At 35.1% G+C, this 13,743-nt stretch overlaps 1 protein-coding gene across 1 annotated transcript in view; it reads right to left on the bottom strand.

Annotated features, from left to right (window-relative positions):
- Positions 1-13,743, bottom strand: part of LOC124237449 (gamma-aminobutyric acid receptor subunit alpha-2) — a 127,189-nt gene that overhangs the window by 68,228 nt on the left and 45,218 nt on the right. The window contains exon 4 of the mRNA XM_046657075.1: positions 5,111-5,178. Within this exon, the coding sequence (XP_046513031.1) occupies positions 5,111-5,178 (68 nt within the window). The remainder of the gene's footprint in view (positions 1-5,110; positions 5,179-13,743) is intronic.

The following is a 13,743-nucleotide window of genomic DNA, read 5'->3' as shown; positions in this document are numbered from 1 at the left end:
GTGATCCAACTATCTCTTGACTCTTAATCAAAATCCTCCCCATATCACACATCATTATGTATACCCATTATCAGTGTATTGATTCTCAGCTCCAAGTCTATCCTCCTTTCTCCTTCTTTGTGATACAGGGAAGGATTCTGTAAACACTGCTCCTATGCCAACTCACACAACATTAGGCTTGGTCAATACAAAGTGGTAGAGGAATACTCCAATGTCACGGCAAGAGAAGAGGGCTTTTCTGTCTGGTTCTCTTTCTAGTTCAGATGCATTTTCATTCTTTGGTACAATTTCAAAGGACTAGCATGTTGTGAGTTTTCAGCCACTAGGCAGGATGCTCTCATGGACTGGTTTCCGCATGTACCTTCACATGTTTCTTTACCTGCAGCAGTGGCATGTTTCTGTAGCAGTAACATCCTCTCTAGGGGATCTGAATCTTGGTCCCAGGGGGAAAGGACTCTCTCCAAGGACTTAGTTCCTTCCTTGTTCATCACGCTTCACTCCTAGAAGTAGATGCTGCCTTCTGCATTGCTAATTCTGTATTGCTTGGAGTCTTCTTTTATCCTGTTCTATTATTTAACCACCTTGTACTGGTTAATAATTCATTATATTAGATTTTCTCTGTTCAAATTATGTTATGGATCCTTTCCTCTGACTGGATTCTGACGATAGAGTAAGTAGGTGCCCACTCGGTGGTCTTGCGATTAATCAGACTTCCTCCAAACAAACTACTGGTAAGACTGAGTACACAAGGTGAATAAAGATGGAAATAAAGGAGAAAATCTGACAAGACCAATGAGAATTCTATAGGACTGTGTTAGGCTAGGTGATTCAAGGGAAACATACAGTTAGAAAAACATCTAAGGCCTTCAAGCATTCAGAGCCTACTGAGACGTCAAATACGTATTTCATTTCGGGGAATATTTCCACATAAAGGTGCACATGCACACACAATTACACACATTACACACACATACACTCCGATATAGAGAAGGAAAACTAAAATGTCAAAGTAAATGACTTTTTAATTTAAACGTTGCCAATTACAATCCCACTCACCTCAATTCAATCTATATAAAATTCAGGGTATTAAGCATATGTTAATGTTTATAAAATGTGTGGTATGGCCCCCCCCCCCCCCCACCAAATAAGAAAGTGTATCTTGAGCTTGCTAAAATGTTTTTAAAGTTCTTGGGCTAAATTCACTGATGAAACCAAAGTTATCAGTTCAATTCAGACATGAGGAAATTTCAATTTGTTCCTTTGCTAATGACTGCACATGTAACATCAGCTACCAGCTTCTTCTTATTTAATTTTGCATATAAACTTAATTAACATTTATTTTATTTTTTAAGAATGACAGCAACAGACAGGACTACAAACACACAACAGTTAGAAACACTATCACCTAAGAAGGACTGCTTCACCTGCACATGGTCCTGTAGCACAGGCTTTCTTGCATTTTGTTTTTTTACTTGATTTTTCCCAGAATTCAGGATTTGTAAAAATAAGTAAATTTTCTGACAATGCCTGGGAGGAATTTCTGCATGTAAATGGTAGCTGAATGATGATAGTTTCTTTCTTATTTTTAATTTCGACTTTATTGAGATATAATTGACAAATAAAATTGTAAGATATTTCAAGTGTACATTGTGCCGATTTGATATATGTAGGCATTGTAAAAGGACTCCCTCCATCTACTTAATTAACACATCCATCATTTCATTTATTTATTAGTTTTTTAGTGAGAACATTAAAATTCTACTCTCTTAGTGAATTTCAATTATACAGAACAGTATTATCAACCATAGTCACCATGGTTTACATTACATCCTCAGACCTGACTCATCTTACAGCTGAAAGTTTGAACCCTCTTACCAACCTCTCCCCATTTCCCTCATCTCCCAGTCCCTGGCCACCCCTTCTCTACTCTCTGTTTCTATGAGTCTGACCTTTTCTTTAAATTCCACATGTAAATGATCATGCAGTATTTGTCTTTCTCTGTCTGACATCTCACTTAGCATAATGCCCTCAGAGTCCATCCACGTTGTCGCAGATGGCAGGATTTCATTCTTTCTTGTGGCTGAATAATATTCCACTGTGTATATACACATCGTGTTTTCACATCTTGGCTATTGTGAATAATGCTGCAATGAACATGGGAGTGCGGATATCTCTGTTTTCATTTCCTTTGGATGTAGATCCAGGAGTGGGATTGCTGGATCATATGGTAATTCTGTTTTCACTTTTATTTTTTATTTTTTGCTGAGGAAGATTAGCCCTGAGCTAACATCTGTTGTTAATCTTCTTCTTTTTTGTGCTTGAGGAAGATTAGCCCTGAGCTAATATCTGTGCCAGTCTTCCTCCACTTTATATGTGGGTTGCTACCACAGCATGGCTGATGAATGGTGTAGGTCTGCACCTGGGATACAAACTCACAAACCTGGCTGCGAAAGCAAAGCACACTGAATTTAACCATTATGCCACAGGTGGGCCCCATTTTTATTTTTTTGACTAACCTCTATACTGTTTTCCAGAGTGGTTTCACCAGTTTACATTCCCGCCAATGGTGCACAAGTGTTCCCTTTCCTTCACATCCTTGCCAACACTTATTATCTTTAATATATTTGATTAAAGCCATTCTAATATGTATAAGGTGATATTTCATTGTTGTTTTGATTTGCATTTCTCTGATGGTTAGTGATGTTGAGCACCTTTTCATGTACGTATTGGCCATTTGTTTGTCTTCTTCAGAAAAACGTCTATTCAGCTTTTGTGTCCATTGTCTAATCAGACTGTTTGGTTCAATTACTATTGAGTTGTGTGAGTTCTTTATATATTTTTATATTAACCTCTTATCAGATACATGATTTGCAAATATTTTTCTCCCAATCTACAGGTTGACTTTTCATCCTGTTGATGGTTTCCTTTGCCATGCAGAGCTTTTTAGTTCGATGTAGTTCCACTCGTTTACTTTGGGTTTTGTTGCCTTTGCTTTTGGTGTTAAATCCAAAAAATCATTACCATGACTTATGTCAAGAAGCTTATCTCCTATGTTTTCTTCTAGGAGTTTTATGGTTTCAGGTGTTAACATTCAAGTTTTAACCCATTTTGAGTTGAAGCTACTAGCTTTTCAAGTGGTGTTAGTAATGTCAAAGACTGGTCAAAACAAAGGAGTGGAAGATTAGGCTAATCCATTACCAATACTGAAAAAAAGTCACTTCATACATTTTGCTAAAGATATATGACCTGAGTTTGCCTAAAACTCCCAAATAACAAATATTTTGTATGTCTAGAAAAAAATATATATGTACATTTATGTATATCTATGTACATATGTATATTTTTGGGGTTTATTGTTTTGAGGTAAAATAATTACTTTGAAAAAAAATTTCAATATAGTAACTATGACCACTAATACTCACAACAGAAAAGCTACAACATTGAAAACTTTGATATTTTGGGGTCCTGTATCATTTGCCTTTCTGTTTTGGCTGGAAAAAGACACCAGAGGTAATCAAATAAGAACCACCATTTATAGGATATTCTGCTAGTTTTTCAATGTGGTGCTTGAAAAAATTCTGACTCTGCACTTGATTCCATGCAAAAGTTAGGTGCTCATTCTCACTCTGTCTCTAATATTTGGGAGTATTTACTAAGACAACCTGCACAGAAATATTATCTTTATAGTCAACTAATAGCTATTGGAATACACACTCTTGGTAAATATGTCTCTGTCATCTTTTTAAGCTCCTGTGCACTCTAACGGCTTATGGAAAGTGCTGTATTAATATTTCAGGTCACAACATAAGATACTGTAAGGGAGGGGGAAGAGTTATATTGAAGAGCGGGATTTTTCCTGTTGTTCTAGCATTGTGTCTAAGGCCTAGAGTTGAGGGGGGAAAAGAAGCACTTAAATCTTCACATTTTAATTTGCAAAAACTTCAAAGATCTGCTAGTGTTTGGTGTCAATCACCTTCTGATCACCTCCTGAAAGCTGGGGATACCCACACTTTTGCCACCTCGTATTTCAGCCATCCAAGTCAATACAAGAAAAGGACTATGAGGTCAAAGAAGTGGCTCTGACGGAAGAAAAAGAGGATTTTTTTAATGATAAAAATGGCATTTCTACTCCCTAAAGAAAAAGTAGGGAGGTCCCAATAGATTGGCTAATAATGTCTATGAGTGTCTGCAAAAAGGGAAAATCTTTTGTCTTTTGTTTGTTTCTCCATATGGAAAACCTTCAAACTTGTCAACATTCTCCTTGCGCTCTCAGAGAAAGAAAAGAAATTGGAGAGGGATGATACGATGTAGGAAGACCAGGCAAAGAAGAGACAGGGCATCTCCTCTAATTCTCACTCCCTGGGCAATAAGGAAGGTGAATGAGAAATTATTTCAACAACAAGTTCTATAACAGAGCACTACAGTTAGCAGTAGAAATGGAAGACTGATAACCAAAATTTTTATGCTTAATCAAGATTATTTTATCTATTATGTTTCTAGCCCACCAGTTTCTAACCCACCAGACCAATTTCCCTCTCCTATCTATCTCATTTTAAAGAAACATAAACACCAGTTCCATAGACTCTAAGAATGTCAAGATTCTAATTTTCTTTAGATTGATGTATATGTGCCTACTATGTATGCGGAATGTATGTATTGTACGTATGTAGATAGCATGATAAGGCACCCACCTTACTCAAGGCCAATAGAAAATTTCCTTTTATAACTCTGACTATGACCACATTCTATAGGAAGCAGTTGTCTGAGAAACCATATAGACTTTACTTACGGAAGTCCAAGCAAGTGCCTTAATCCTAGAAAAAGATTCTCAGCAATACAATTATTTTCATTTAAACAATGGTTTACCACACTGTAGCCAGGTAGACAAATTTTGAAGAGAATATAAGGGCTAATCTGAACACTCAGGCTGGAACAGTGCACCACAGACACAAACATTACCATCTCTAATTCTCCGTATTTGGGAGTAGACTAAATAGGCATGAGACAGATACATAATTCTGTAACACTAAAGATGCTTGTTTATTCTAAATTATCCCCATCTTCACTTCCCATTATATGAAGTGAAAATACTAGTTAATGAAAAACTCACCATATCTGTATCTGAGACAGGGCCAAAACTGGTCACGTAGATATTTGTGAAGACTTCAGTGATGCTGTCTGATATGAGAAAAAGAGATTGAATATAGATATTATATAATGAGAATCACAGGAAAGAAAAGTGGTCAGGTACATGGCATGGTTAGAAAGCTGCATGATATTTAGGAATATTGCTTTTTACTTTGTTTTCAACTTTTACAGATAACAAAAATAGCTATATTGCTCAATTATTGCATAGGTTCTCACAATCCTAAACACTAAATGCCTAGAAGTATCAGGACATTCTTTCATATCACGACAACCCAGTTACAGCAATTTGTTTTAAGATGTTGCTCAGAAATAATAGTTTCTTAGAAACTATCTTAAGTGAACTAGTTTACAATAAATTTACCACCAGTACTGAAAAAAAAGTATAGTTAATATGGTTACCATTTGATATAGTCTTAAATTTGACCCTTAAACTAAATATTTCAGGTTGTATTTCATGGTGGTGGAGATTTAGTTTGTAGATTGTAAATTAATATACCTTCTCAATAAAGCACAAGAACAGATTGTTAATCACTACAAATAAATGTAATTCATTTTAATATAAAAAGTATTATTCGGTGACATAAAAGTAGAAGCAAATCACATACATTCATCACAATGGATTCCTTCCAAACAAGCTCGCCTTTAAATACATTTAAGAATGCTTGAAATGCTGAGAGTGAATTGAATTAGATTCTAAAGTTATGTGACTGACTAACTATAACACAATTAACTGGACTGCTCTAATAACTAAATGATTTAGACTTTTGATTTTAATTAAGCCAAATGGTGTTGGGAGAAAAGCTCAAAGAAAAGGTTATAAAAAAAAAACTTTTCAATGTTCTTATAAGGCAAAAAATACATCATTAATTTCTATCATCATGAGCTGAATGCCTCATCTACTGTCAAATTTATCATTGCACACAAACTATATCATGAAATACTTTCATTATCATACTGGACATTAATTCACAGCTATGAAAGAAAGAGTAAATTAAATCTAGATATTATATCCAGTAAGGCACAAATAAAAAGTAAAAAGGATTTTGAAATAACAAAGTAGACTTTGAATGCTTACTCTTCAAAGGATTTGGAATATAATAATCCACGTGACAAACCTATGAGACAGATTTTCTGTTATCACCCCAATGTATGTGTACACTGATGTACTGAAAGGTAAGAAAATATGCCCAGTGACCCACACTTGGTAAAGCAGATAGAGCCAGGTTTTAGAACCCAAACAATCTGGCTCCTGAGCCCTCAGGCTAAACCAAAGCCTTATACTACAGTCAATCATAAATCTGAAACTAAAAGTGTTTTCTCATTAACTACATATTTCTATTTGCTGCAATACTCTGTACCAAAAGCATAGTTATAGTGTTCCAAATAAATATATTCATTCAACTTTATTATTTTATATACTATTTTATTCCAAAAATTGTATTCATGAAATTTTATTAGAAAAATCATCTGAAACATAAATATATTGATAAAGTTAATTCTCAGCTGCCATCTGCCCCAAAGACCTGCCCAGGTCAGCTTCAAGGGCATGCAACTTGTGCAACTGCCCAGGACTCCGTGCTCAGCAAAGCCCCATGCTTGGTTTAATGTTCTGTTTTTGCTCTCTTGAAATTCTTCATTATTTTTTGAATAAAGGACCCTGCATTTTCATCTTGGACTGGGCCTCACAAATTACGTAGATAGTCCTGGACCTGAATTATATATGCTATAAGAAAGAAATTATGAAAAGGAAACCCAAGTTTGTATTTTCTTCTAATTCACACCAAATCAATCGTGCTACCACATTTATTCAATAACAATTGAATAACACTTTAGTCATTATAGATATTGATTTAAAATGTTCCAGAGAAGAGAAATTAAAATGTGAAATAGCCTTCACCCAAAAAGAGGCAATGAAATTATTCTCCTTGGTCTGGGGCAGCAAAGTTAGAGAAGAGAGATGACAACAACATGTGAATATCTTCGTGCTAAGCATATGAAGAATATCCACTAGCTGCCAAGTGGCAACTAAAGAGTAAGGGAGAGTATTATCAGTACCTAGTGTCTGCAGGGAGGTGTCAGCTAAGAATCCAAAGAAAGAAAAATAAGATTACCTTCAAAGCTATAAACAATAAGAGCAACAACTAAAGACGCAGAACACAGATATGCCAAGTTACCTTAAAAAATGATTTGACTTCATAATCATAGTTAAAGAATGTATGCATTGCAAGGGATATTCTTCCGCTATATCCTTATCAGAAAAAAGGAAATCAGCAAGGCAAACCCTGACCATGAATACCCAACAGTTACCTGAGTTTGGGAAAGAGATTCTTGGCAATGAGACTTTGAGGATTTCTATATGGACAGATGCGCAGAGCTGTAAACAACCAACGTGCATTAGAGCGATATTTTAGTGGGATGACTGAAAATATTTGAGACATCTAACACAACTTTTCAGGGTTCTATATTCAAAGTGCAATCTCTGATTATGATTTGGCTTTCCTGAAGAGAAGAGAAGGAAAGGGAAAGAGATGGAAGGGGAGGGGAGGGAGGAGAGGGGCCATGAAATGATATGAATATAGTTTATTTTCAGATCTTGTGACACTAACTTATCAGAGTCAGTCCATAGTATCTTCTGATACATTTTGTTTTCTCGTGGATTTAGAACAAGGTTGAACTGTGTTGTTAAAACCTGTTACAATATTGTGATTCATGTGACAGATGTATGTTACAGCGTAAACAAATGAACTGATATTCTGGTGGCAACCTCAGTCTCTGCATTTTAGGCACCAGGAGTTACTCTCTCAAGTCCTGATCACATTTAGTGGACACACCAAGCACTGTCCTCACTCAGGGCTTTCCCATTGGCTATTACCTCTTCTCCTCCATTTCTAGTTAATTGCTTCTCTGACTTTAAATCTCAACTTAATGTGCTCTCCTCAGAGCAGTGGTTCACTATTCCCACTACATAATGTAAGTCTTCTTTCATTTTCTCTGACACTTCCTTTTTTTATAGGACTTTTTAGAATTTGCATTATTTTCATGTCTTAATATTTTTTTACTGGTTTTTTTGTTTTGTGTTTGGTCTGTCTCCCCAGCCAGGATTCAAATGCACTAAAAGACAGGAACAGTGACATTTCTGTTCACTATCATATACCCAGCGCTTATTGGCACAATGCCTGCCTCATATTAGGTGCTTTATAGTTGAATACACAGATCATTTCCAATTACAGTTCATGCAGAACACATAATTTTCCCCAAATATTTCATCAACATTAACAATGGGCAAAAATAGCTGTTGCTACTCATAAGGAAGGGGCACGGTCATTTGCGAAGGAAGAGCCCAAACTGTTCATCGACAGAGGGCGATTCAAGGCCAGGAAACTGGTTCCCAGGGAAGAAACTGAAAGTCAAGCAAAAGGGGAAAATGTATTTAAAGAAAGCACTATTTCAACGGAAATCAAACCTTAACTGTTGAACAGTAAGCAGCTTTTAATAGAAACATCCACCATGAGTTACCTCAAATTGTTTATCAGCTAAATTTTTGGTTTTAGAAATACCAACAGCATAATATGCAAAAGTAAGAGGATCTTCTATATAGATTTTTCCAAAAGCAAAAACACCATGAGGTTAATAACAGGAAAAATAAGGACTGTGTACATTAAACATAGGAGAACGTGTGATCCTTAGGAACAGTCAGTAAATTCAGGATAGCAGCTATTACTGAGGAGAGAGAAAGAGGAATAACCTTCCAAGGGGTACCGAGGGGGCTTCTAATGTATTTCTAACATTTCCCTCCTTTTAAAATTGATCTTAATCAATTTTGGCAAAGTCTTAAGATTTGATGAAGCTGGTCACGGAATAAATCATATTATTCTCTGTACTTTTCTGAATATTTGAAATACTTCATAGAAAAAAAATAAATGGCCTTGAAGGATATCCAAAATGAACATATAAATAATTTCAAGAAGGGTTTAAATTAACTCATGAAAATTGTTCTTCACTGGGTAATGCAGGTTGCAATAAAAATCAAACCTACTTTAAAATTTCATTGCAAATAGTTGCCTGGCTCATGAATACAGAAGGTGGGGTATCAGGTTGTAAAGAAAGAGAGAGGTTGTATCAAAAAAGACCTGATGTGCAAAAATGATGAGAGTATCGTCTCTCTCTATATATATGGCAGCAGGGCATTCACTGAAGGACTTTGATCTGGAGAATGCTATGTCCAAGGCTATTGTACTAGAAGTGTTATGTTACAGTTATAAGAGGGGGAAAACCAAATCAGAGGAGATTAAAGACAATGTATCCAGTTTGGAGGATGCTGCAATAGTTAAGGCGAAAAAATATATAAAAAGACATTAAGAAAAGGAAAGTGTAGAAATCAAGGGAATAGGGGGCTTTTTTTTAAAGTGGTATTGTTAAAAGATGCTGAAATAGGCTCTTTTGTTTGACTACTAGAAGATCTTTAGAGCCTGGAAATTAGCTGTTGCAGTAGAATTGTAAGGGCATAAAACAAATGAAAGAGGACTGGAAAGTAAATGGATGGTGAGGACATGAAGATAGCAAGCAGAAAATATTTTCTTAAAATGCTTGTCAAAAAATATTTGGATGAAATCATGGATAGTTGAACTGTGCTGGGTAATGTTACACACAGTAGCAATCAGACCTTTCAAGCAAAAATTTCTAACATTTGGCAAGAGTAAAATCATATCTTTATGTAAAGCTTTTTGTGAAGGATTGATGGCCATTTGAAATTATGCATGTAAGGCTTGTTGTTTCCAGTGGTTCACTATTGGGTGTATGGCTTTCAACGCAACTGAATACAGCAGTGGGCTTTCATTACTTTCTCAATGAGGTCCACCTTACAATCCTACTTGAAAGTGCAACATTTTCACATCTCTCCCTGGCTCTATGCATTCATTTACTTATTACGTTTACTGTTTACTGTCTATATCTACCTATATGGTAAACACAAGCTACATGGGGCTATCTCAACTTAAATTTCAATTAAATAAAGTGAAAAATTTACACTAGCCACATTTTATCCACATATAACTATCACTACCATATTGGATAGCACAGTTGAACATTTCCACATCATCACAGAAAGGTCTCTTAGATAGCACTAGTCTAAATCCTCCCACTAGAAGTAAAGCCCCAGGAAGACAGGGATTTTTGTTTGTTCAGGAAAGTAAAACCCCAGCACAGGACAACCCCTGACATCGTGCATATTCTTAATAAATCTGTGTCGAATAAACGGCTTCTCATTCTTAGTTCAGAGTCATTTAAAGTAGACATAGCCTCTGCTATCATAATGGAGCTTACTATAGCCTAGTGAAGAGAGATACTTTGCAAAATCAAACAAATACACAATGACAGATATGACAGAAGCTATGAGAGCATATAACAAGGGAAGACTCCTCCTGGAAATATGTTCTTCACTTGGTCTCTGGAACACTACAATCTCTTGATTTTATTCCAACCTGACCGATTGCTTCTCAGAATCTTTCACTCCTATTCCACCAACCTGTTAATACTGGAATGCCCAACATTCAGTTTTTGGTTATTTTCATTTATACTTACTTTTGATTATTTATTTCATGTACTCAAGGACTCTTGAATTTCTATTTTAAGTCCAGAGGTTTCTTCTAAAATCTAGACTCCTACAATCAACTATCTAGTTGACATCTCCACTTGGCTGTCTGATAGATTTCTCAAACTCATTGTGTCCCAAACAAAACTGATTTTTCTCTCCAGGATCAACCATACTTGCAGCCTTCCCAACTGCACATATTTGGTTGTTGTTCCAACCCTCCAGGTCAGAATTCTTGGTTTCATTTGCAACTTCTCTCTTTCAACAGTAAGTCTGGTTGGCTCTCAGAGATATCTATAATCTGACTTGTGACTTCCTCCATTGTTAATACTCTTTAAAGTTATCATCTCTCTATAACAATACTACTTCCACTCATTCATCCCTCTTCCTTTATTTTTTTATAATAGCTTTCTTGAGATATAATTCACATAATATAAAATACACCCTCCATAAAGTATACAATTCAGTGGTTTTTAGTATAGAGTTGTACAACATCACTACTATCTAACCTTAGAACATTTTTATCATCAGAAAGAAACCCTGTACCCATTAGTGATCATTCTCTATCCTCCCTCCCTCCAGGCTCTGGCAACTACTAATTCAGTTTCCGTTTCTATGGATTTGCCTGGTCTGGAAATTTCATATAAATGGAATCCTTTCTATTCCTGGTTTACAGAGAGGTGGTGGTGTTTTTTTTTTAAATCACAAATAAGTGTTGGATTTAATCAACTAAGTTTTTATGCATGTATGCAGATGATCATGAAGTATTGCCTTTTATTCTTTTAATATGGCATATTACATCAATTTATTTTCATGTGTTAAAGCAACTTCGCATTCTTGAGATAAATCTCACTTGCTTTTCATGCATAACTTTTTACATGTTGTAGGATTTGATTTGCTAGTATTTTGTTGAGCATTGTGTGTCTATATTCATAAGGGATATTGGTCTTCAGTTTTCTGTTCTGATACTGCCTTTGTCTCATTTTAATATCAAGGTAATACTGGACTAATAAAATGAACTGAGAAGTGTTCTCTTCTATTTTTTCAGGAGAGTTTGTGAAGGATTGGTATTAATTCTCCTTTAAATATTTGGGAAAATTTATCAGTGAAGCCATATGGACCTGAGATTTCCTTTGTGGGAAGCTTTTTTAATTATTATTATTTCAGTCTCTTTCCTTGCATTAAGTCTATTCAGATTTTCTATTTCTTTTTGAGGTAGTTTTGGCAGTTTGCATCTTTCTAGGAATTTGTCCATTTCATCTAGGTTATTTAATTTGTTATCATACAAATGCAACACAAATGTATTCCCATATAGTATTTCTGTAAGATCAATATTAAGGATCCTTCTTTCATTTCTGATTTTAGCAATTTGAGTCTTCCTCATTTTTCCTGGTCCCTCTAGCTAAATTATCAATTTTGTTGATCTTGCCAAAGAATTAAATTTTGGTTTCATTGTTTTTGCTTTTTTTCTATTCTCTATTTCATTATTTTCCTCTCTAATATTTATTATTACTTTTTCTACTTGCTTTAAGTTTAGTTTACTCTTACTTCTTTTCATTGTGATAAGGTGGAAAATTAGGTTATTGATTTGAGGTCTTTCTTCCTTTATAATTTAGAGCTATAAATTTCCCTCTGAGCCTGCTGTAGCTGCATCTTACAAATTTTGCTATGGTGTGTCCTCATTTTGATTCACCTCAAAGTATTTTATAATTTCACTTGTGGTTTATTCTTTGATCCATTACTCTTTGAGAGTATGCTATTTAATTTACACATATTTGTGAATTTTCCAAATTTATTTTTATAATTGATTTCTAACTTTAGTTCTTTGTGATTGAAGAACATGCATTTTATGATTTTAAACCTATTAAATTTACTGAGCTGGTTTTATGACCTAACATATAATCTATCCTGGAGAATGTTCCATGTGCACTTGAGAAAAATGTGTTTTCTGTTATTATTGGGTGGAAAGGGCTATAGATGTCTGTTAGTTCTAATTGGTCTACAGTGTTTTTCAAATATTCTGTTTCTTTGTTGATCCTCCGCCTAGTTGTTCTATCCATTATTAAAAGCTGGGCTTAGTGTTGAAACATTTATTTCTCCCTTCAATTGGTCTATTTTTGATTCATGTATTTTGGGGTTCTGTTATTAGTACATGTTTATAGATTTTATGGCTGCCTGATAATTGACCCTGTTATCATTTTAAAATGTCCTTCTTTGCCTGTTGCAACAATTTTTGTCCAACGTCTATTTTGACTAATATTATTTTTGACACTCCAGTTCTCCTTTTCTTACTGTTAGCATGGTACAACTTTTTCCACCCTTTTACTTTCAACCTATTATGTATTTGACCAACAGCATATAGATGAATCATTTTTATCCATTTTGTCAATCTCTGCTTTTAATCCAAGTGTTTTGTCCATCTACACTTAATGTAATTACTAATAAAGTAAGATTAACCTGCCATTTGCTATTTGTTTTTAAAACCAAGAGTTCCTTTTTTTTTATGTTTTTCTTTGGGTTAGGAAGATTGACCCTGAGCTAACATCTGTTGCCAATCTTCATCGTTTTCTTTTTTCCTCCCCAAAACTCCCCAGTACATAGTTGTATATCCTACTTGTAGGTTCTTCTAGTTCTTCTATGTGAGACACCGCTCACCATGGCTTGACAGTCAGTGCTAGGTCTGCACTCAGGATCCAAACTGACAAACTCTAGACTGCCAAAGCAGAGCACACGAACTTCACCACTCAGCCATAGGGCCAGCCCCTTGCTATGTGTTTTTATATGTCATGTCTTTTTCTTTTGTGTTGTATAGATAATTTCTAGTATATCATTTTAATTTTCTTGTTTATTTTCTCACATTTTGTGTTATTTTATTAATGGCTGCACTGAGAGTTACAATTAACATCTTAAATTGATCTAGACTCTATTAATACCAACTTAATGCTTGTCCCACTTATAGTTCCTTCCACACACCACTCCTTTGTGGAATTTTTGTCAGACAAATT

This window comes from Equus quagga, chromosome 3 (assembly GCF_021613505.1).
Source record: "Equus quagga isolate Etosha38 chromosome 3, UCLA_HA_Equagga_1.0, whole genome shotgun sequence".
Lineage (NCBI taxonomy): Eukaryota > Metazoa > Chordata > Mammalia > Perissodactyla > Equidae > Equus > Equus quagga.
Note: the sequence above shows the minus strand (reverse complement) of the source record. Positions and strands in the feature narration are given on the sequence as shown.